Source organism: Hyperoodon ampullatus (genome assembly GCF_949752795.1).
Source record: "Hyperoodon ampullatus genome assembly, chromosome: X".
Classification (NCBI taxonomy): domain Eukaryota; kingdom Metazoa; phylum Chordata; class Mammalia; order Artiodactyla; family Ziphiidae; genus Hyperoodon; species Hyperoodon ampullatus.
The window spans coordinates 127,674,755-127,696,993 of record NC_136913.1 but is presented as its reverse complement, the minus strand read 5'-3'; the positions used below and the strand labels follow the sequence as shown (position 1 = coordinate 127,696,993).

At 45.7% G+C, this 22,239-nt stretch overlaps 1 protein-coding gene across 3 annotated transcripts in view; it reads right to left on the bottom strand.

Moving 5' to 3' along the window:
- Positions 1-17,931, bottom strand: part of AFF2 (ALF transcription elongation factor 2) — a gene marked incomplete at both ends in the record, with an annotated part of 497,311 nt that extends 479,380 nt beyond the window's left edge. For all 3 annotated transcript variants that reach the window (XM_079727720.1, XM_079727719.1, XM_079727721.1), the window contains one exon: positions 17,885-17,931. In XM_079727720.1, coding sequence (XP_079583846.1) covers positions 17,885-17,931 — 47 coding nt within the window. The remainder of the gene's footprint in view (positions 1-17,884) is intronic.
- Between the last annotated feature and the right edge of the window lie 4,308 nt (positions 17,932-22,239).

Genomic DNA, 22,239 nt, shown 5'->3' with positions numbered 1-22,239 from the left:
TCAACCAGACAAAAAGGGGAACAGAGGGTGGTGGGATAGGGTATCAGGAGCATACATCTTAAGAGTTCAAGTTTCACGAAAGCCTAGAATCTACAGCTAGCTTATGTACGCTTGCGTGTATGTGGTGTATCTATATGTGTATCTACACGTGTGGATATAAGTACCTACATATATACCCACACAGGTAAACATTATCATTAACTTATTTCCTCAGGTCTTGAATGGCCCATTTTACTGTCACACGCGGAGTATGTGCCCATGGACACGAGGAATGGTTCAAATTCCTCTTTGAATTTTAAGGTTCTCTTTTTCCCATTTTTTAAAAAATTTGTAGTTTCTTCCACTTTGTATTATTCCGTCTACATGAGTGGAGGACAGACATTCACTACTAGCCAAACTGAACCAGAAATTGCTATGAGTGATTTCACCTAAAGATGTGTTTAAAGACTGCAGTATTTAGTCCATGATGTTACGAACAAAGATGAAAAAGATGCTTAGGTTTTATTTCAAAAACACACAAAAAGTGAGTGGAGAAGAGGGAGGTAAATATCCATTCTCCATTGTGAGAGATGCTGACGCCTCACTCCTGACCTGGAGAATAGTCAACCGTGTTATGTAACAAGCCCGTCAATAGCCAAAGGGAGTCAGGTCCCCGCACGAAGACACTGGCTGCACAGCCTCTATTTAGATAAGGTTCCGTTAAAATGCCAATAGGCTCCATGTGTCGAGCTCGCAAATTGGCCAAGAAAAATTTTAAAAGCCTATATACGTCAGTGATTCCCAATCCTTTTAATTAAAACAAATTTTTTTTAAAATTTGGACTGTTGATGCTGTTTTCATTGTTTTTGCATTTTATGTGGCAGTAATTTTCCTGTTCTCCCCCTCACACCCCACACCCCAAAAGTCAGGCAAAATATTGTGACCTCTATACTTTTAAAATTTAAAGTGAATTTAATGTGATTTGACTTGAGCGTTATTTTCCAACAATTGCAAGCTTGAGATTCACAGCCAATGCCCTCTACTGCAGGTTTTCTCCTGAGGAATTTTAAAGTGTCATAAAAACTCAGCAGTTGAAACAACCTCAAAGGTCATCTAGTTCAACCTTTATCTAATGCTGGAATCCCCTCTACAACATTCCTGATAAGGGTCATCCAGTCTTAGCTTAAACGCCAGACATACATACTCCTCTACCTAAAACTCCACGAGGTAACGTCCACTCAAGTGGAAAGTGACCCAACACCACAGGCCACCCCTTCCCCTCCCCATCAAAGCTCAGTCATATGTGGGGTCATTGCTCAGGGCAGTCATGTATTAACTTCTCTTGTAGGATGGACAGGCCACGCCGACGAAGCACTGCAAATACAACAGACCACTGCCCAATTACGTACAATCAACTTCTTAAAGCAAAGGCTGTCATCTGTCACCCATGCTGATACTCAAGGTGGCTCTCTGGAAGATCACAGCTGGCTCTGTTTGGTCTTATTAGCAAAATCCATACTCCAGGGCCAAGACTCGCCCAGAACAAAATGGAATCTAAAGTCTCTTTAATAGACTATTTGCTCAAGTCAAGATGAGTCTCTAGTCTGGAATCTAAACTAAATATTTCTAAAAAGCGTTTGGTAGCAAGAAACTATTCATCTTAGGATGCCTATGAAAAGCTACAGGCATGCCCTATGACAAAGATGTGTGAAAAAATTATTTTCCAATTTAGAGTCCCTTTAGCAAAAAGACTTCATACTGTACAGCTGAATTCAGGGGTTTACAATAACTCATCAATAGTGCAGTACAGGAAGTGGTTTGCTGAATACTGACGGAAAGGTTGCAGTAATCAACAATGCAGTGCAATGTCATAGGGGCTATATTTTGACTTAAGATCCCTCTCACACAGCAGGTGGAAATAATGAGTACTAGACACTGAAGAAATTATTCAAGGCAGTGCTGGGTCAGTCTAGCTTCTTGGCAGCCACAAAGAAAGCCAGATGCCCTGTACCATGCGTTTCACCTATGATTGATGACTCAAGCCCTTTCAGAATAGTGTCTTTGGAAATGGTTTGCTGTGGCTCCAGCCAAACCTCTTTGGCATGTCGATCTCCTTCCCATAAATCTCCCACAGGAATCAACCAGGGCAGTGGTCCTCAAGGGTGGGCAAGGAGTATCTGTTTTTGTCATCTTAAAGAGGGCCACAATCCCTGCAACTGGAAGGACCTCTGCCCAACTCTCATCCTACTTTAAGCATTTAATGATCCGGCTCCAGGGGCCATGTATGCAATGGCCACCATGAGATCCCCAGTGCCTGGCCCATGTAGACACCTACCACATATGTGATGAATGAAGGAATGGATGAATGCCCATTCTCCTCTTCAGGAGACAGATACAACACTTAGAATTTCACCCATCGCAAAGATGGCTTTCGTACACGTTGGTAGCAGAGTGGGACCGCTCAAGGATATAGTGTCAGAGTGAAATGCTATTCGGATCGAATCTCCATCTTGCAAGATGAAGCCATGGTCACAGCCAGAGGAAGAGGGGCTTTTCACGCCATCCAAGTAGTAGTTTGTGCAGAGGTGGCCAGTGTGGAGCGACAACTCAAGCCTTGCCTCTGAGGAGCTGTATTACAGGTAAGTGCTATGGTGCCAGGGTTTGAACCCCAGCTCTGCTGCTACCTACGCTACCTACCTGTGTGATCTTGAGCAAGTGACTTAACCTCTCTTAGGCCTTAATTCCCCCATCATAAAAATGGCAATCATGAACACGACTACTACCTCACAGGGTTATGGAAGGCTGAAGGGTTTACATGTGGAAAGCGTTTGGAGGATTGCCTGATGTGCAGCGGCCACTCCATACACGGGATCCATGGTCATCTCCCAAGTGCAGGCCAACATGGCCACAGGGAGAGAGATGCAGTTTCCCAGGAAGCACCGGGGTTCAACATTAGTTATCTGATTCCTTCTGGAAAAGCTCCTGTTAGCCTTTCGATCCTCTGGGGTTCCCATACTGTGGCAATTAAAAGGAAAGATACCCAGAGGGAGGTTTCCCTGGGCAAAGGCTGGTAAGGATCTGCTCTTGCACCGAACTTCTGAAAAAGTGTGTGTGGACCAGGCGGCGAGGCCTCGCTTGGTTCCATCTACCCTAAAAATAGAGCTTGAGCCTTCCAGGCCCGGCCACCTCCCACACGCGTATCTAGACAGGGTCTCCGTGAGTCTCTGCAGACCATTATCCCAGCGCTGGGACGTCCTGCCCTGAGAAATGAGAACGCAGTGAACACGGCAGGGCTGCCCTCAGACCTGGGGAGGGCTGACGAGTGCAGGAGACATTATACTTCCTCTGTGTGGCCTTCAGGGCAGAACTACAAGCAAGGGCTGGGAGCTCAGAGAGGCCCTTTCTCACAGATGATGGAATGTGTAGCAGAACTGCCCAGATAGGAAGGAACTGGCTGCCTTGAGAGGGAGTTTTATTCTCCTCCCATTTTGGTTTTGGTTTGGTTTTGTTTTTTTTTTTTTGGACCAGCAGAAGCTGGGTAAGCACTGCTAGGGAGAGTGACGGAAGGCAATGACCAAGGAGCTGGCGTAGCTCCGATCGCCGTTAAGGTCTGAAGCTCTAAGGCGCTCCACAAGCGCCAGGACGTGGATCTGGGAGGAGGTGCTCCGGAGAAGCAGACAGCACCTCTCCTCTCCCCTCCACCATCATGAGAACTACTCTAAGTAGTTCACGCTGATTCATGAAAATTGCTCCTATTTCTCTTTATATTTTTATAGCTTTTCTGATTCTTACAGTTCAGGGTTTAAATGGGAGATTATCGTTATGGGGGAAAAAAAAACTGTAGCTCACAGAGAGCCTTAATTCTCCTCTTAATAGTTCCAGAGGGATACAGAGTATCCGTACTGACTCTAGGAAGGCCTCATCACCCATTGTCTATTTATGAAAATTCAGCCTTATTATTAAACGCCGGCCACGTAAACAAGTACGGCTTAATTTGCCAAAGCAAAACGGCTAGAATTTCCAATGTCTTTCCATTTTGTTGAACGTGAAGGTCTAATAACTTGACAGTTTAAATTCAAGATGCCACAACAGTTTGGGACTGGAAACTTGGAATTCAGTGAAACAGCTTGCAAGATATTAAAGGCTTCTGTCCCCAGAATATGTTTTCTTTTTTTCCAGTGTAGGCTGCTTCATTCACTACAACCTTTTAAACATTGCTCTCATAAAATGCACAAACAGTCTTTAGGAGACATTCATTAAACGGCTCCCAGAAAGCAGTGTTGTTTTTCCCCTTTCGAAACACTGCCGTAAGTATCCCAGCTCACTAATAAAGGGTAAACAAGTCTGAAAATTTATCACATGTAACAGGTATGATTAAAAGGAAGACAGTGAAGACGCCAGTGATGCTCATGCGAGGGGCAGTCCTGTTCTCAATGCATTAGATCTACCCAAGGAAGTGCATAAAACTGCAACTACTATGCCGTTTATAGGAATAAATGTCAGGAATCCAAAAGACAGAGACGGGAGGGGGGGTGACAGAGCACGGAGCGCTGCGGAGTTGGAAGTAGCGTCAGGCTTCTTCCTCATGGCTGCTGAGGTCTGGCTGGGCTCCGGGCACACTGACAGCGGAGGCCGAAGTCACAGGAGAGGCGAAGTGAGTTAAAGGATCCACATTACACAAGCCCTGAATGGGGTTGTCCTGTCCCCAATCACCACCACTAAAATAGCTGGAACTCCTTTTGAGAAAAAAGTAACATCGAGCCTCATTCAGGAAATCCAGGTGCTGGCACACGTTTGAACAAACACGAATTCACAAATCCCCATTTCATGACCTAGCAGCCATACCACCCCGCACAGCCCACAGGGTGAGGTCCAAGTTCACAAGTGAGACCGTGATGGATTCCAAACTTTCCCAGCCTGTGGGGAATAAAAGGAAAGAGAAGGAAAGAGGAGACACAAGAAAACTGCAAAAGTAGCCCTAATGCTGGCATTGCACCTTTTGCTTCTGTTTTTGGCTCTGTAGGTTCAACTTTTCCGTACCAGTATTTGCACCTCTGCGGTTTTCTGCTTATTGTCGTTGTTGCTGTTAAATGAATGTGTGTCACACGAACCCAAGAACCTGGACCATTTCTGTGCAGTCATATAGGCACATTCATTCAGTTACTTTCCCCCTTTCTAATTCCTATGAACGACAGCCAAAAAATAATTAATTAATTAAAGCTCAAAGAAGATTTATGAGGGGACTCGTTTCCCAACTTCTGCCCCTGTAGCTGGGTGAGGCAGCTTAACTAAAACATCTCTGAGAAATGCCATGAGCCATGAAGTTTCTGACTCGCATATCATTTATGATACCCCTGGGGAGCAGGCCTGCCTAAGAAAACCGAGGCCCAGCACCCCATAAGGTTCTCATTACAAACAGGAATGTGCCAGGCCAGATGCACTGGGGGTTGTCAAGCTCTGCAAACTCTCCCCACCAAAAAACTCATAAATTTTGCAGAATATATTGCTTTTCCTTGAATTTTTATGATTATGTTCAATTTCAGGAAACTTACCCCATACTTCATCATTTGCCTTCGTTTTTAAGAGTTATCTGACGTCCATGAAGCTCTATGGACTCTCTACTAATCATGTTTTTTAAATCTTAAAAATATAAGCATACATATTTCCAGCCAGCCATGAATTTAAAATCTCCCCCCTTCTTCCAATTTTGGTATGCAGTTGCAGGCCGAACAGATTTCGAAGGTTCTCTGCTGGACAAACTCACCTTTCCATCTCCCATTGAGGCAAGGAACCCAAAGAAAGATGGCAATAGTGGTGATCAGAGTGTACAAGGTAGTCAGGACTTGGCACTGAAACTGGATGGGTGACACTGTAAGACTCAGAGGCACGTACTTCCCTGGAGCAGCCACGGTAGCATTCACAGCCCAAGGAAAAGACTCCCCAACCCCAGGGTCAAGGGCACTGGAAATGGTGGACTACAGTTGGGCACCTAGGCAAAGTTTGGTGTCCTCCCACATTTTAACTTGGTAGAGTGAATTTTAGTGATTTCAGTGCTATTTTGCTAAATTTACTTTTCATAACACATATTTCAGGCTTGACTACTTAACCAGTCTCAAATTCGTTACCAGCCCCAAATGCAATCTTTCAGCTAATCGTGTATTAAGAGGGGCAATGTCTATAAACCGTTTTGCTGCCTAGCTGTAGCTATGGCAGTTCTTAATGCTACACCCAAACCAGAAGGCATTCTTTACACACCCCAGAAACCCAGAGGCAGGGCAAGGCCTATATGATCCAGTCTCCTCTGATGAGGTACGAAACAGGCGACGTAAAGATCCCACTCTACTACAAACGTTTAGGATAGGAAGAAACTAAGAAGCCAGATGTAATCCTGTGCTAAATCAGATTAGGTGAAGCAGACAAAATCACAACTTTATTCAATGTGTCATTTATCCCGGGTGACTAATGCATTATTTGTATGAAGTTAAAATTGAGCTTTGAGAAACTATGAAATAAATCAAATGCCCTACTTTATGTAATTTTAACAGACAGATCCCATTAGGATTCTACTATGCATAGCTGTTGGTTAAAATCATTGACCAGTATCCTTATAAATTAATCAACTGAGGTAATACTGGCTCTGCTGTCATCATTTGCTACTAATCTACAGTTAGAATTCACTTTAACTTTTCAAGACTCTTGAAATAGGTTCATCAAATTTCCATTTTTTTTTGTTCAAAATATATGAGTAACTGTGATTATTTACAAAAGCCTGTGGTAGAAGTCTGCCACTGGTGTCATTTTTCAGTGGCATTAGAGTGTGCATTGGCATTTCATTGTAATTTCAGGGTAAAATGCTAATCAGAATCCAACCATAATCGTCTTCATCATTCTTGATAGGAACTTTTATCACTCGCAGTCCGAATACATGTGAACTGTTTAAAGTTTAAACTGTTACAGAACTGCAAAAAAGTAATTGGCCAAAATGTCTAATTATAGCAAAAGGGATATAGTTAATATTTAGTAGTTAACTTTTTAAAAAAGATCATCATGGCTCTTGCATTCCTCCTGGATCTTTAATACTTGGATATGTTTCATTTCTGATTATGAGACCTAATTTATTAAAAACCCATAAGTATCTAGTTTCTCCTCCAAATATGTACCTTAATGCCTGGTTAATTTAGCTAACTGGGTGCTTTACCTCCACTAAAATGTCCTAGATTTCTTCAACACCTTTTATCTTTCTGTCTTCCTTGACCTGCATCTCACGACCTTTAAGTGTGTACTGTAAAAACAAAAAAATAATATTTAGAGAGTTTTTTCCCAAGGTTAATTTTAATTAATCTTGAAGTTTTAAGTTACCCATCAACTCTGATACAGCTGATGTCTAACTCTGTGAAGGCAGTGGGGAAAAACACCTATCTTCTGGGGTGCTTGTTCAATATGGTGGTGTGTGTAAAGCATGGAACATAGTGCTTGGCAAATACGAGTTCTCTTACGCTGGCTCTCAAACCATCTTACAGAGTGCTGCAAAATGAACACATAGGGAAACTTTTCTGCACATCCTTGAGATGAAACTGCAATCTGAATCCTCCAGAGGCATAAATAGAAAATGTGTTCGGTCTAAAAATACGTTAGGAAAACCCAAATCCTAGGTTAGCCTCCAAAGCAGGAACTATTTTTAAAACAAAGAAAGAAGGAAGGAAGGAGGGAGAGAGGTAGAGAGGGAAGGACAAACAAAAAACACGAACAAGGCAGCAGGCTCAGAGGAAAAAAATGCTATAAAAGTATGGAGACAAATATTCAGCAAATGTTGAAGGCATGCTCTCCCCTCCACCTTTGTACTACATGAAAGCCTCATTCTGATGACAGTAACAATTTAAGACACCTTTTTAAAAAAATGTCTGCAAAATTACCCTTACAGCATTGTTATAGATACTAAATGTAGGTGCACCTCGCAAAAAGAAACTGCTATGCGTAACAATCTAAAATCACAAATTTGATAAGTTTAGGGTTGCTTAGGAGAGATTACACTCATCAACAAAGAATTCCCCGCAGGATTCCTAGCAAGCAGATGCACATAGAGAGATTTACTTTATAAAACTTTAATAAGCGTGCTATTTCAGGAGCCTATCTGTTGAACACGTCTACCTGTACCTACCTGTCTGACCATCGTGATTTTAGATCTTCTCTTAGACCTCATTCTTGCACCTCTGAACTATCTCTTCACAAATTTGATCACAGAAAGCATTAAGCAGGTTACTGTATATCAACCCATTGATTTATTCAACAAAAAGTAACTGAGCACCTACTGTGTGCCACTGTTCTAAGCACTGCAGATGCAGTGGTAAACAATACCGCCCCCCAAAAAACTCCACCCTCATTGAGCCCACGTTCAATGCATCTTCCTCCCAAGCACCGAATCTTGTGCTTACACCAAAGAGGAGCAGAATCGAGCATCTCTTGTTGGAGTAGATATCAGGTCAGTTACACCTCATATATGGTTATGGACTTCAACCCAATGCTGGCTTGTAAATACTAAAGATGAGTGACAAAGGCCTCATCAGCCCAATCCGCTGCCAAGCCCCAAAGCACACAGGGCTTGCCACTATTCTAGCATCTCTCCCAGGGTATCATCATGGGCTAGCAGCGCAGCTAAGGATTCAATGCTTGTGCGTTAATCGCAACTCTGCGGCATACTATCCGTGTGACCTTGGGCAAGTCGCTGAACACCTCTGTCCCAGATTCCCTGCCCTGTAAAATAGGGAACTCAGATAACACAACTCAGAGCCGTCACATAGGAAATGTAAGCTCTAATTATTATTTTTACTCATTATTATTAATGTGATTCATTATGGTTTCCCACCTAGAGGTAATATTTTGAAGACCTAACACGGCGCCTGAATGAATCGGAGAAGCCAACGATGCTGCACTCTGAATTGGCTGCATTAGGCTATTACTCTGGGCCAGACGCTAGGATTACACCAATAAAAGACATGTTCTCATCCCTCAAAACAACTCAGGTGCATTGGAAGTCTGTTCAGGGCAGTATGGCAGCTCAGAGGAAGGGTGTCTAACCCGACAGGGCAAGAGTATGTGAGTTTGGGGACGCAGGAGGTATAGGAGGATTGTAGCTAGTGGCTTCCCAGAGACAGAGCTGAGATTCGAAGGATGAGACAGCCAGACAAAGAATTATTTGGTGGCCGAAACAATTCATTGTAAACACAGATGTAAACACCAATCAGATGGTACCAAGGCATCAACTTACACTTTAGGAAAAAGAAAGACTAAAGGAAAAACATCAATACACACCTTCCACAAAAATGAGCTAATAATTTTTTTAAAAAAGGAGAAAGAACAAAAGAACAGATATATCTGGGTACATCTCAAGAGCCACGATATATGCTTCTTTCAAAATAGCTACTTTGCCAGCAATTGTGCCAATTTACAAACATTTGCTTCAACTGATTCAGGAAAACAAACTCTCATTTGGTATTTCTTTGAAGAATGCTTGCATCGATATTTACATAATTCAGACAGTCAAATAATTGTCCAGAATTCTGTGGTTAACCCACAGCCAATGGTGGTCAGTGGTAATGAGAACACTCCACGCACACAGCAAAACATAACTTCAGCAACTATGTGATGAACGTGAGCTACTATTCAAGCAGTAAACTCCGGGTCCAAAGGCAACTGTTTAATAGCAAGTGTTGGCTGTTCCTGGTCTTCTAAACAGCCCCCATTTCTGGCTTTCCATTTCACTCTGGGCATTGAGGAGGACTGCTTCTCCTCCTCTAGCTCACGTTCTCTCTCCCTGAATTCCTATTTTACTTACATCCATGCCACACTATTTCCCCCAATCCAGGTCTACATTCCACTGTCAAGTCAGTGGGGCCAGAGGTCATCTTCTACATTCCTTTATCTCCCCCTAAAAGGGACTGCCTAGCAAAGCGTTGGGCACAGAGAAGGTACACAGTGCAGACAGTTCTGGAGAGGGTGACAAATACTGAACCAGGACACGAGACCTCCGGACCTGACCTAGCGTTGTCACATATGGACTGTACGTCCTTGGGCAAGCTATTTTCCCATCCTGGGCCTCGGTCTCCACATCTGTATGAAGAGGAGGCTGGACCAGATGATGGTGAAGGGCCCTCCAGTCTTGAAACACTGGGTTTGAGGAATTGATGAATATCTACACACCTGAGCCAAGGCTTTTGCCAGCAAATAAATAATGGCTAATTGATGAGACCTCTCCAGGATTCCATGGCACTTCATCAGAAACATCCATCACTCTGGAATTTAATTTAGTTACTGTGGCTGTGCCGACCTGGCTTGGAACCACCAGTCCCTTTGGAATATTAATTTATTAAAAAAAAATTAGTTGACTGACATCCTGGAGGGAGAAATAAAGCCTCTGTGATTGCATTTCTCGTTGTTCACCAGACAGTTAGGTCGTCATGTACATATTGCCACAGTCAGAAGGTTCAAGTGTCCTCATAACACGCTCCTTCTGGTGGGTTGGTTTGATCAAATCACACTAGAGACCCAAAGACCAAGGAGACATCAGACTCCTAAGAAACTTCTCCCAGTGACTGTTAAAGCCCAGGTTACAATGCAGCACCACTGAAAGATGAGTAGGGTTTTATTTTTTATTTATATAAAAAGAAACCATTTCAGTGCTATTGCCAGGAGATATGTGGCCTACAAAACACAAAATTTGGACTCCAGGAATATGGTTTAATCAAGGCCACCAGTGTCTGCTACTGAGACCTGGTTTTCACTGAAGCCGGTCGATGATGCAAAGAACTATTATTTGGAAATCTAAGCCAAAAAAACCCATTCTTTATAGGATGGAAGTGATGGGTTTCTTCTTTTCCTTTTCTCCAGCAAAATGAACATTGAAAAAATAAACAGATGAGTGATTTTAAGTTTGTAATGAAAACACAACCTGTTTCCGTAGCTTATTTCCCAATGTGTGGCCTTTATACCTTCTTAGACCAGCACAAGCCTATTGAACAACCAAATCAAAGATTACTTTCAATCACTGGCTGATTTTCTTTTCAAAATGAAGCAAAATGCACAGGTATATGAAAAATAGCATTCCATAAACTAAGCAATCCATAATCAAAATCAGATTCTAGCTGGAGGGCTATTGTCAGCCCTGCTTAAATCATGCCATTTTATTTAAGCACTCAGATCATTTTTCTCAGCTCAGTAAGTAGGTGGATGTTAGCAGCTAAGGTCATCGAAAAGATTTACTTTAAAATAAATTCAACAATTCCGAGCACCGCCCTCTCCATGGTATAAAGCGTGCCTCGCTTTGAACATGCATATAAAATTTCATTAAAGTGCAACATAAAAGTTTTACATTAGGGGAACCCAGTGCTGGACCTTTGTTTAACAGTCATGATAATTTATGGCGTGGATCTGCTACAGTTAAGTAGAAAAACAGGCTTCTCACGATGAAATACAAGTCATAAAGGCTGAAACTCAAGGAAAGCTGGAGGAATCCCAACCCTCCGACCACTCAATTCTTCTTCAGATTTTTGTCACACATTCTTCTTCAACGTTCTCCGCACAGATTGAGACACAATACCAGTCCTGTACCCCTCTACCTTCAAAGCTGTTTTTTTCAGTTCTAAGCATATCTTAGAATTCATAGAAATCTATTTTTTTAAGCACACTGATAAATAACAGGGGTTCGAATTTTGCCTTTTCCTATTAAGCTTTCCTTGTTTACTATCCTTCTTTCTCGTTACTTTCTGTGCAAGAGAGCAGACTGGCTAGGAGACCTTCAAAAAGTTACAATTAGAACACTATCAAGCAGGCAGAGGGGCGGTATTACCACCAGGATCTAAGCAACTGTCTTTGGAAGACAGAAGCATTTGCATAGCGCACTCTTGGAGCTGATGGGGCTCTCATATCAATCAACACATGTTTCTTGAGCACCTGTAATGAGAAAGGCACTGTGCTGAATGATGCGAGGGCGTACACCATTCCCTAGGAAGCGGCGTGGATATTTAAACACAAACGACTTAATGCAACAGTAGTGACTCAGTGAAAAGAGCAATAAACACAAATCCTGAGACCATCCACACACTGTGAAAACTTAGGCAAGTCACTTAAGCTCTCTGAACTTCAGTTTTCGTGTCTACAAAATGGAGCCAGTAAGACCAGTCCTGACAAACCCACATGGTTATTGTGAGGATCAAATCAAATGATAGATGTGGTAAGTTATCAAGCTTTGGAAAGAAATGTTATCAACCTCCTATGCCCAGCTTTGAGGCTTCCAATTAACTAGACAATATACCATGGTCTTCTTTAAGTTCAGGTACCAAATCTTCAAAATTAGGGCATTCGAATTTAAATGGACAGTTCTCAAGGACTTGAGTTTTGCCATATATATATATATATATATATATATATATATATATATATATATATTATACATACGATATATATGAATGGCAAATTACAATACACATATATATTGTAATTTGCCATTCATACGTTTTCATTAAAGGGGCATCCATAAAAGAAGTGCTAAGAGATTGTACCATTACATAAATTGTTCCTTATTCAACTAAAAGAAAAAAGCAGAGTTCCATGGCTAGTCGATTACATGGTAATTCCACAGATTTTTTTTTTACACAAGCATCATATACACAGTCTAATCCGTTTGTTTCAGTGAGAGCTAAATGCTCGAACCCACACAGTAACAATAAATAATAGGCAATGAGGTTTTGCAGGAAGGCACTTGGGCTGGAAATTGGGAGATGTGGATTCCTGACCCAGCCCTACTACTAACCAGGCTGTGTGAACTTAGGTGAGTCCATCAACCTCTCCAGGGCTGTTTGCTCATCTGTAAAATGGGAATAACACGTGTACGTTCTGATTCACAATGACCAAATGAGATGATGTATGGAGAAGGATCCCACCTGTTGGAAAGGCTCAGACAATATGTCAGTTGTTGCTGGCGCAGGCTCTGGGATCAGCTCCATCTAGGCTGGAACCTGAATTGCATCACTGAGTAGCTACTGCCTCCATTTCTTCACCCAAAAATGGAAATCATAATAGGTCCCATCTCATAAAGTTGTCTGAAGGATTCAGTGAGACTGAGTATTTAAAGCACTAGCTACTCCGTCATGTTTGGGGCACAGAGTAAACACCCAAATAACAGTAGCAACAACGATGATGCATCCTACTACAGACACGGGTGACACACACACACACACACACACACACACACACACACACACACACACACACTCCTCAAAAAGGTTTTTCCAGGTTGTGGTCTTGAGTTCTTAAATCAGCAACACATTTCTTTCCATTATCAGTAAACAAGTTTTTAAAATCTCTTTCTTTATCCCACAGCAATCAGAAAAAGACAAAATTAAAAGCGAAAAATGTAGTCACTGTACCAGTTGTTTTGTCTACATGACAAGCTAATCAAGTATGTGGTAGTTTCCCTTTCTGAGGTATGAGCTATAAGCTCATAGGACTACAGCTTCTAGATTGTTCCAGAGATGGCCATTTTATTGGGCCTTTATGATTCTGAAATTGTTAAATATGTGCAGATTTTTCATGCAAGAAATAGTCTCAGCTAAGAATAATGGGCATGAAATAAAGGTTCAGCACATTAAAACCATTGCTATTCAACAATAATTAGCATGTTTAAATACAATGTAATTTTTATCCATCTACAAAACGCTTAAATGTTTGGAATCTTGTTTATGTCTATAATGACAGATTCATATTTGAGGCAGTCATTTTCAATCTTGATTTGTATATTTTAAAGTTGTTAAATGCTTGACTGAATCATTAGCAAAACAATTCATGTATCATTAAACTGATTTCTAACGTGAGATAATTTTCTTCCTTGTCCAATAGACGTGCCTTTTAAGATTTACGGGGACAGCATTTATCTTTGGGGGTTTCAGTGGGTGTGGAGGAGACCTCATCACTGGCTAATTTCACCACCTTGAGTCTCGCCCTCCCATATACTCCCTTAAGAAACTCAAGCCCAAGTGGTTTGCTGAATGAATGCTCAAACAAGCCGGAGAATGCATATTGTACCAGCAAAAAAGAAAGACCACTGACTGTCTCCCTTGCAGTGGAAAACAAACAGAGGGGGAGGGGGAAAGATAAATGGCTGGAGGTAGAGAAAGAGAAATCCTGGCAACCCGGAGGCGCCGCCCCGCCCCCTCCACATTCCTGTCACCCCCAGGTAGACCAAGGTTGCGTTCCCTGTCTCTCCCCGACCTTCCCATCCATAAACAGGCCTCTTCCACTCTTCCGGAGGATTGCAGCGCAGGAGGCCTCCAAGATCTGTGCGCGCAGAGCAGGGAGAAGCAGCCGGGCTGCTGCAGTGCATGGGCCATGCCCAGCTGGAGCTGAAACAGTTCACTTTTGTCTGGAGAGCAGGGTCCCCGCCCCCCATGGCTGAGGGAAACTGGGGAAAGCGGGGCCGCTGGGGCAGCCCCGGGGGAGCAGAAGCCTGGCCCGCACATGGCCCCTTCCCAGCCTGGACGGCCCCACACAGACCTTTGAACTTTCTATTTATATAACAGTTTAGTGAGTTTAAGTCTCTTCCTGTATAACTGCCCGTTTGCAAGCTCGCCTCTAATTAGGCTACTTGTGAGACACCACATAAAAACTACAAACCATGGATGCCGGCCTTCGTCCTTCGCAGTGAGAAGTCGGCCACTGTCACAATGGCTTAACTACAATTTTCCCCAGGCTTTTGAACATTGTGATTTTGCTATCACAGTGGTTTCCTTTTCCTTTTTTATTTTTTAGAATGAGCCCTTTGCTGTATCAATCTTCCCTTCTTTCCTTCTTTCTTTTTCAATAATAAAAAGAAGATAAGCATTCCTACGAAGAACCTCGGCCTGTCACGAAGCAACACCTAATCAATACGGGAGGGGTGCTTGCAGGGCGGAAAGGCTGTGCACTTGGTAGGCCCTCGGATTTTGCTGGTAAACAAGTCCAAATCTAGCCACGTGATCTCCAGACACCTCAAGAATTCATTTACTGGGTTACCACAGACAAGTCTACGGAGTGATTTCAACGATAAAATTTGATTTTTTTCCCCTTTTTTTTTCTTTTTTTTAAGAGCAAGTGGTGTCTTTGGTGCACACTGCCATCTGCGCCTTCCTCTTATTTCACAGAATGGTTCATATTAAACTCAGACACAGGTGAACATTGCTCATTCACCCAGGAATCTTGAAGAACGAGAGCTTTGGCCCTTTAATCGACTCCAGAGCATGACCCATTAAGAGATTCTTGCGGTGTGTGAAGTCCAGGGCTCTGTTCCGTTAGGCACATCCACCCTGCAGTCACCCATGCCCCATCCTTTCCATTTGCATTCCTCCTGACAAATGTGTATGTCTCTAAGTGGGCACGCACTTTTTGCTTACTGTAGTCTAGTGTTTGCAAATGACACATATGCCTGTGTCTGTAAAGTCTTTCTTCATTAAGTCTTGGAAGATGAGTTTGTTTTTTAGCTGGCCTGATCCAGTTATTGTCAGACATCTAGGGTTGCGGTAGAGATGGCTCAGAGCTCTCTGTCCCACAAGTGACTGCTGAGAAGACATCCAATGGAAATGATACCCTTAACTTGGCTGGCGCCTTTTCCTTCCTAGGACCTCCTGGGGAGCGAGGGGTGGGGAGCAATGGATGCCATCAGTCTAAGCAACTACTTGCTCCCCAGGAGGGGAAGTAAACATATAATGAACATGTAATTGGCATGCTCTGGATGTCCAAAGAGAGTTTGGAAAGGTACACACTTCCATTCAAGGCAATAGCAAGCTTTTTAGTTCATCCACTATTCACACTGATGTTCCTTTTCTCTGTCGGGGTGTACAACACACAGGCGCACAACCGCATTACAAATGTTTACAAACACAGATGCATAAGGAAGCTTGCCCCTCACGATCAAACAGTAAGAAGGAGAAATTTTCCTGGAACGTGTGCACAGAGGGAAAAGGCCAGCTTATTTATGCAGACGTGTTATACTAATGCAGCGGTATTTCACATAATATCCACGGAGGGTCCAAGTCTGCATGTTTCTTAACTGATGTGGCATAGTTAGGGATAGTTTCCAAAAAGGGACAAAAAGAAATCACAACTAAAAGAGCCCACCTCCTTTAAATATGCAACTGCATGTGCCTAAGATTAAACTGAAATTAAAACAATAAACATGTTTTTAAAAACCTAATACCTTGTATATATGTTTAACATTTGAACTACACCCACAAAATCACTTATAACGTCTGTTACATTAATGATGTTACCCACACCATATATGAGGCAAATTGTATGCAAATAGTAATGCTGTGGTTATCAGTGGTGTGCAAAATAAACTAGCGAAGCAGGGTAAAGGCTGTACACAGGAGCGTAATATTTAACTGAGCAGTAATTTTACCGTGATCTTTACTTTTAAATAACAACAGCATGGTTGTTAAAAACTGTAACCTGTTTTTCTGCAGAGCTGATAAAACCCTGCATGGTATCAAAAATGCCTTACAGATTAATACTGATACAGTGTAATTTGTGGCTTCAAGGATTTACCCGGAATCGCTGTAAAATAAAATGTATTTAAGTTCTGATTATCTTGGATTTGCAACTAAAGGAGTCATGATTGGCATGATGAAGCTATTGGCTAAGAGTATGACCCTTTTCTAAAGAAGGAAATTGCCTAAAATATCACATCAGCAAGGGAAATCCTTGTAAAAATACACAGCATTCATCGTCAACGGCTGCCAGTAGTTTAACATTGCAAAAGATTTCGCACTGTCGGTCGCTACTATAGATTATTCCAACTACATTTGAAAAGGCAATAGCCAAGAGTGCAATTCGAAGTCGCTGCCGCCGCGCCTTCCCCCCGTCTAATTCCATAGGCTGTGGGGGGAAATCGATACGTTAGAATGTTATGACAAATTAACAGTGATAACGTTGGTGCAGGAGGTGAAGCTTCTGTAAAAGTTAATAGGTACGCATATCACTATTTATGCACACGCGCGCGCACACCACGCAGACTAACAACTTTCCGGCTCCCCAGTCACCTCTGCACCATCTTTCACAAACCTCTCGGGGACAAGCTGACGGTATTTGGGGAAGAGCCGACTAAACCTGTGAATCCGAGCTGGGTGCCCATTAAACCCACAAACCTGCGGCTGCCTCCCAGTGGGGGGCGGACGGGGGCCCGGCCGCTAATTAAATGTGCGTTGACGTCGGAGCGGCCAACTTTAGGGGCCAACTTCAAAAACCCTCAGTCTGGAAAGCCAGACGCCGCGGTTGGCCCGGACCCGGTGGCCCCCGCGCGGTGGCCCCCGAAGCCGCCGCTCGGCGCCCGAGTGCGGGGAACTTGGGCCGAGCGGGTGGCAGAGAAGGTGTGCGCGCCGCGCCGTGTGGGGACCGGGGTGGCGGCGGGGGCGGTGGCCGCCGAGGAAGCGGAGGGCCGCCGGTGGCACCTCGCCGCTGCCTGCCCCCCGCGGCCGGCCACCGGCGTCGGGCACCTGGAAAGTTGGGGGCATTTCGGGCGGGCAGCATCCGGTGCGCTGGGAAGGCCACCCGGCCAGCCGTTTGGGGAGAAAATCCCGGCGGAGGTCGCGCGCCTCAGCCCCCGGGCAGCACCGGATCCGATTTGGGCCAGACGCAACTCTCTGGACTTGGAGTGCCAAGCGACGCCCTCGGGACCTGCATCCCTCCCTCGGTCCGCACCTCCCCCCACCCGGGCACCCGACCGAGGAGTCGCGGCGGCCGGGGCCAGAGGTGGCCAAGAGCAATTGGGAAGGCGTCCCGGGCGCCCCACCAAACCCCGGCTCCTCTTAACAAAGGCGAAAAGCCCAGCCCCGGCCCAGGGACCCGCGCAGCCAAGGAGAAGGCAAAAATCAACACCTACCACTGCTGCTCCAAGTCCCAGTCCCTGAAAAAGTCGAATAGATCCATAGCGGCCGGGCGGCTGCGGCGGCCGGGCGTCCGTCCCTGCTGGCGGCGGGTCTGCGCGGCTCTCGGCGCGGCTCGCTCGCTGCTCTCCGGCCCTCCGGCCCGGCTAAAAGTGCCCGGGCCGCATCCGCGGCGGCGGCGGGCGCCGGAGGTGCCGGGTCCTGCGCTCTGGGGCGGCGGCGGCGGCGGCGGCGGCGGCACCGGGCGGGCAAGTGCCTGGCCGCCCGCTCGGGTCCGCTCGGTCCGCGGCTGCCCGCGCGCCCAGCGCCCCGACGCTGCGGCGGCAGCCGCTGCGGGCTCGAGCCGGCGAGGCCGCCCGCCTGGCGGGCTGCGGGCCGGCGGCGGCGGCGGCGGCGGCGGCGGCGGGGGCGGCCGGGGCAGCGGCAGCGGCGCGGCGCGGCGCGGCAGCCGGGGCGGCAGCGGCGGCGGCGGCGGCGGCGGCTGCACAGGCGGCGGCGGCGGCCGCGGCAGCATCACACACTTACACACTCACAGGGGGCGGAGCCTGGACAGCCCGAAGCCGCGACATGGAGCCGGCACATTATCATCCCCGGATCTGGCAGGGGCTCGCTCCGCCCGCGCGCGCCGCCCGGGACCCCCCTCTGTCAAAATCAGCTGGTGGGAGCGGCCGCAGAACTGGGGAGCCAGGCCCGGGTCCCGCCCGGAGGGGCAGTTGCAGGGATGCGGGAGGGTGGGATGCGGGAGGGTGGCCGGCGGGGCCAGGAGGCAGGCTTCGGGAAGGAGACCCTCTCTCGGAACCCCTACCTCCTCCCACAACTGGGAGTTACGCTTCGGAACCAGAAAAGAGCGCACAAACTGCCGCGGGGATGGGGGTCGACCCCCGCTGCGGCGCGCGCAGTCCCTGCCCGGGGACACTCCTCGGGCCCCCGAGCACTGAAGCAAACTTTAGTGGGCCCGAGCATCCCTCGGCCCCGCAGCGCAGAGCACTCGGGGCCAGGAAGGAGAAGGCGGTCACCTTCACCGTCCCCGCGGCGCCGCGCGTCCGCACCCGGGCCGGCCAGGCATGCCGCAGTGCCTTGCCGGGCAGCAGGGCGCGTTGCGCACCTAGTAGGTCCGCAAGCTCTGGGCCCTGGATTCTGTAGGCTGCAAGGGTAGGCACGAGGACCACCCTGTGTGGTCCTTGGGTTCCGGATTAGGACGCTGGGCAACTGGGTTGCACTACCACCTTCTCTGCACAACCACCGCGTGCCTTGGGCAAAGGGCTTCTGCACTTTCCTCCTCTGGGAAATGGGAAATCCACTGAGTGTGTCCCACTATCCCACCCTCTGGCTGCCTGTCTCCCTTCTGGCCGGAGAATCTGTCTCTCTCCACGTGCAGCCTCCTCCCTCCCTTCAGCCTCCACTGGTGGTCCAGGATCGGGTGGATCCCTTTAGCCAATGCCCTTGGGGAAAGGCTTCCTGGCCTCTGACGCCAGAAAGCGATGTTGGAAGGGGCGAGGCCGGGGTCTGACACTTCAGGAACAGGAGCACCCTGGAGTCCCGGACCTCTTCTTTGCCTTCTTCATGTCATCGTGCAAGCAAAATAGTATTGGTGCATTGTTGAGAGCCTAAGGTGAGGACCCTCTTAGAAAGAGCAGTAGACTGAGCACTGACAGAGCTGGGTTCTGACTGTCAGATACTGTCATTGGTTCTCTGTGTGACTGAGCAAGTAAGTCTCTTCTCTGAGGCTCATTTTGTAAAAGACAGAGGCTTGATCACGGTGCCATTTGTCTCTTGCTGCTCTGGTGTTCTCCTTTCTGTTTGAATATGCTTCTCTAATATTATCTCATATTCTCAAAATCACCCAAATAGATTTTCTTTACTTTGTTTTTCCAGAAGAAAGTGAGGCACTGAGACCAGGTAATTTGCCCAGGAGCTGACATTTCTTCTAACGGGGAAACTGACATTGGAACTGAGAATCTGGGAAGCCCATTTAAGTAGAGCTGAACCCAGTAGAAGGTGCTGCAGCTCCAAGAGGTGGAGGACTTCAGAATCTGAGCTTGAAGGGGCCCCGAGTTTGGTCTCTTTCATATTCTTTATATGGGAAAAAAGCATGTCACTAACATACAGAAACAAGACACTAAGATACTGCAACTTTGGCATCCGATGAGGCTTTGCTTTGTTTATTTATTTTGCAGAGGGCCAAGTTCTTAACAAATACTAGCTAACTGACTGCAGATCAACCAATGGGCAGACAAGGGAAGACTACATTTCAAATTGCCTTGTCTATTTGGCTACTTGTAAACTCCTCTGGTCAAAGACTCCAGGGCAAAAGAGCTATTGGCAAAAATGGTGCCAGGGATCTTCAAATATCTCTGTGCCTTCTTTACTCGTGGAGTTCCAGTCTTCAGCCCTAGACTCTGAGCCCTTGAGGTGGCAGGGACTGCCCTGTTCAAATCTGTGGCCCCCAACCTTAATTTCCCGCAGTAAATGATCCTCAAATTGGCTTTGATTGCTAATAATGATTGTTGCCTGGGCTAGTGCTAGACCTGCTTGAAAACCTTTAGAGGAAAACCAGAACATCGACAATTAACATTTAAATGGTGATTATGGTCACTTTGTATCGGATTCACCTTTCTCCCCAGATTATATTGATTGGAGGAAGACAGAAAAAAAATCTGTGCTAGGTAAATAAATTTCTAATAGAAAGAAAGCTGTTCCTTTAAGAGTTCCAGACCCCCCATCACCCCACTGGTGCACTTTCTTCCCAATCAGCAGGAGGACCAAGCCGAAGCAGAAGGAGCCAGCAAGAGGCAGCATTCTGAACAGAAATGCCTGCGGGAAGGAGAGAAGAGACGAGTGGTGCCGGCTGCTGCTTCAAAAGAGGGGCTGGGGCTTTCCCTTCCGGAGATCAAAACCGAGAGGGGAGGCTGGGCTGGGTGGAAGGAGCTCCTACTCTCAGCCACCCTCCTGGAACAGGGATGAAGCTGAGAGAGGCCGCACTGAAGGGACCACGGTGGTCCCAAAGGCCAGCCGGCCAGCCCAGGCCCAGCACTTGCTCTATCTGAGCATCTGCTCCTGGGCAGGGTACAGGGTTCACCTTCTCCCTTCCTCCTCCTCCTGCCCATCCCCAGCTCTGGCCTCTTTAGTGAACCCCCAGATAGGCATCCAAGCCACGCATCCTCCACCACACTGGCAGGGAAGGGAAGGCAGGTTGCAGGGAGAGCAATGGCAACGGGAATTAAAAAGGCGATAGTATGGTCCTGGCACAGAAACAGAAATATAGATCAGTGGAATAGGATAGAAAGCCCAGAGATAAACCCACATACATATGGTCACCTCATCTTTGATAAAGGAGGCAAGCATATACAATGGAGAAATAATCTCTTCAATAATTGGTGCTGGGAAAACTGGACAGCTACATGGAAAAGAATGAAATTAGAACACTCCCTAACACCATACACAAAAATAAACTCAAAATGGATTAAAGACCTAAATATAAGGCCAGACACTATAAAACTCTTAGAGGAAAACATAGGCAGAACACTCTATGACATAAATCACAGCAAGATACTTTTTGACCCACCTCCCAGAGAAATGGAAATAAAAACAAAAATAAACAAATGGGACCTAATGAAACTTAAAAGCTTTTGCACAGCAAAGGAAACCATAAACAAGACCAAAAGACAACCCTCAGAATGGGAGAAAATATTTGCAAATGAAGCAACTGACAAAGGATTAATCTCCAAAATTTATAAGCAGCTCATGCAGCTCAATAGCAAAAAAACAAACAACCCAATCCAAAAATGGGCAGAAGACCTAAACAGACATTTCTCCAAAGAAGGTATACAGATTGCCAACAAACACATGAAAGGATGCTCAACATCATTAATCATTAGAGAAATGCAAATCAAAACTACAATGAGATATCATCTCACACCAGTCAGAATGGCCATCATCAAAAAATCTACAAACAATAAATGCTGGAGAGGATGTGGAGAAAAGGGAACCCTCTTGTACTGTTGGTGGGAATGTAAACTGGTACAGCCACTATGGAGAACAGTATGGAGGTTCCTTAAAAAACTAAAAATAGAACTACCATATGACCCAGCAATCCCACTACTGGGCATATACCCTGAGAAAACCATAATTCAAAAAGAGTCATGTACCAAAATGTTCATTGCAGCTCTATTTACAATAGCCCGGAGATGGAAACAACCTAAGTGTCCATCATCGGATGAATGGATAAAGAAGATGTGGCATGTATATACAGTGGAATATTACTCAGCCATAAAAAGAAACAAAATTGAATTATTTATAGTGAGGTGGATGGACCTAGAGTCTGTCATACAGAGTGAAGTAAGTCAGAAAG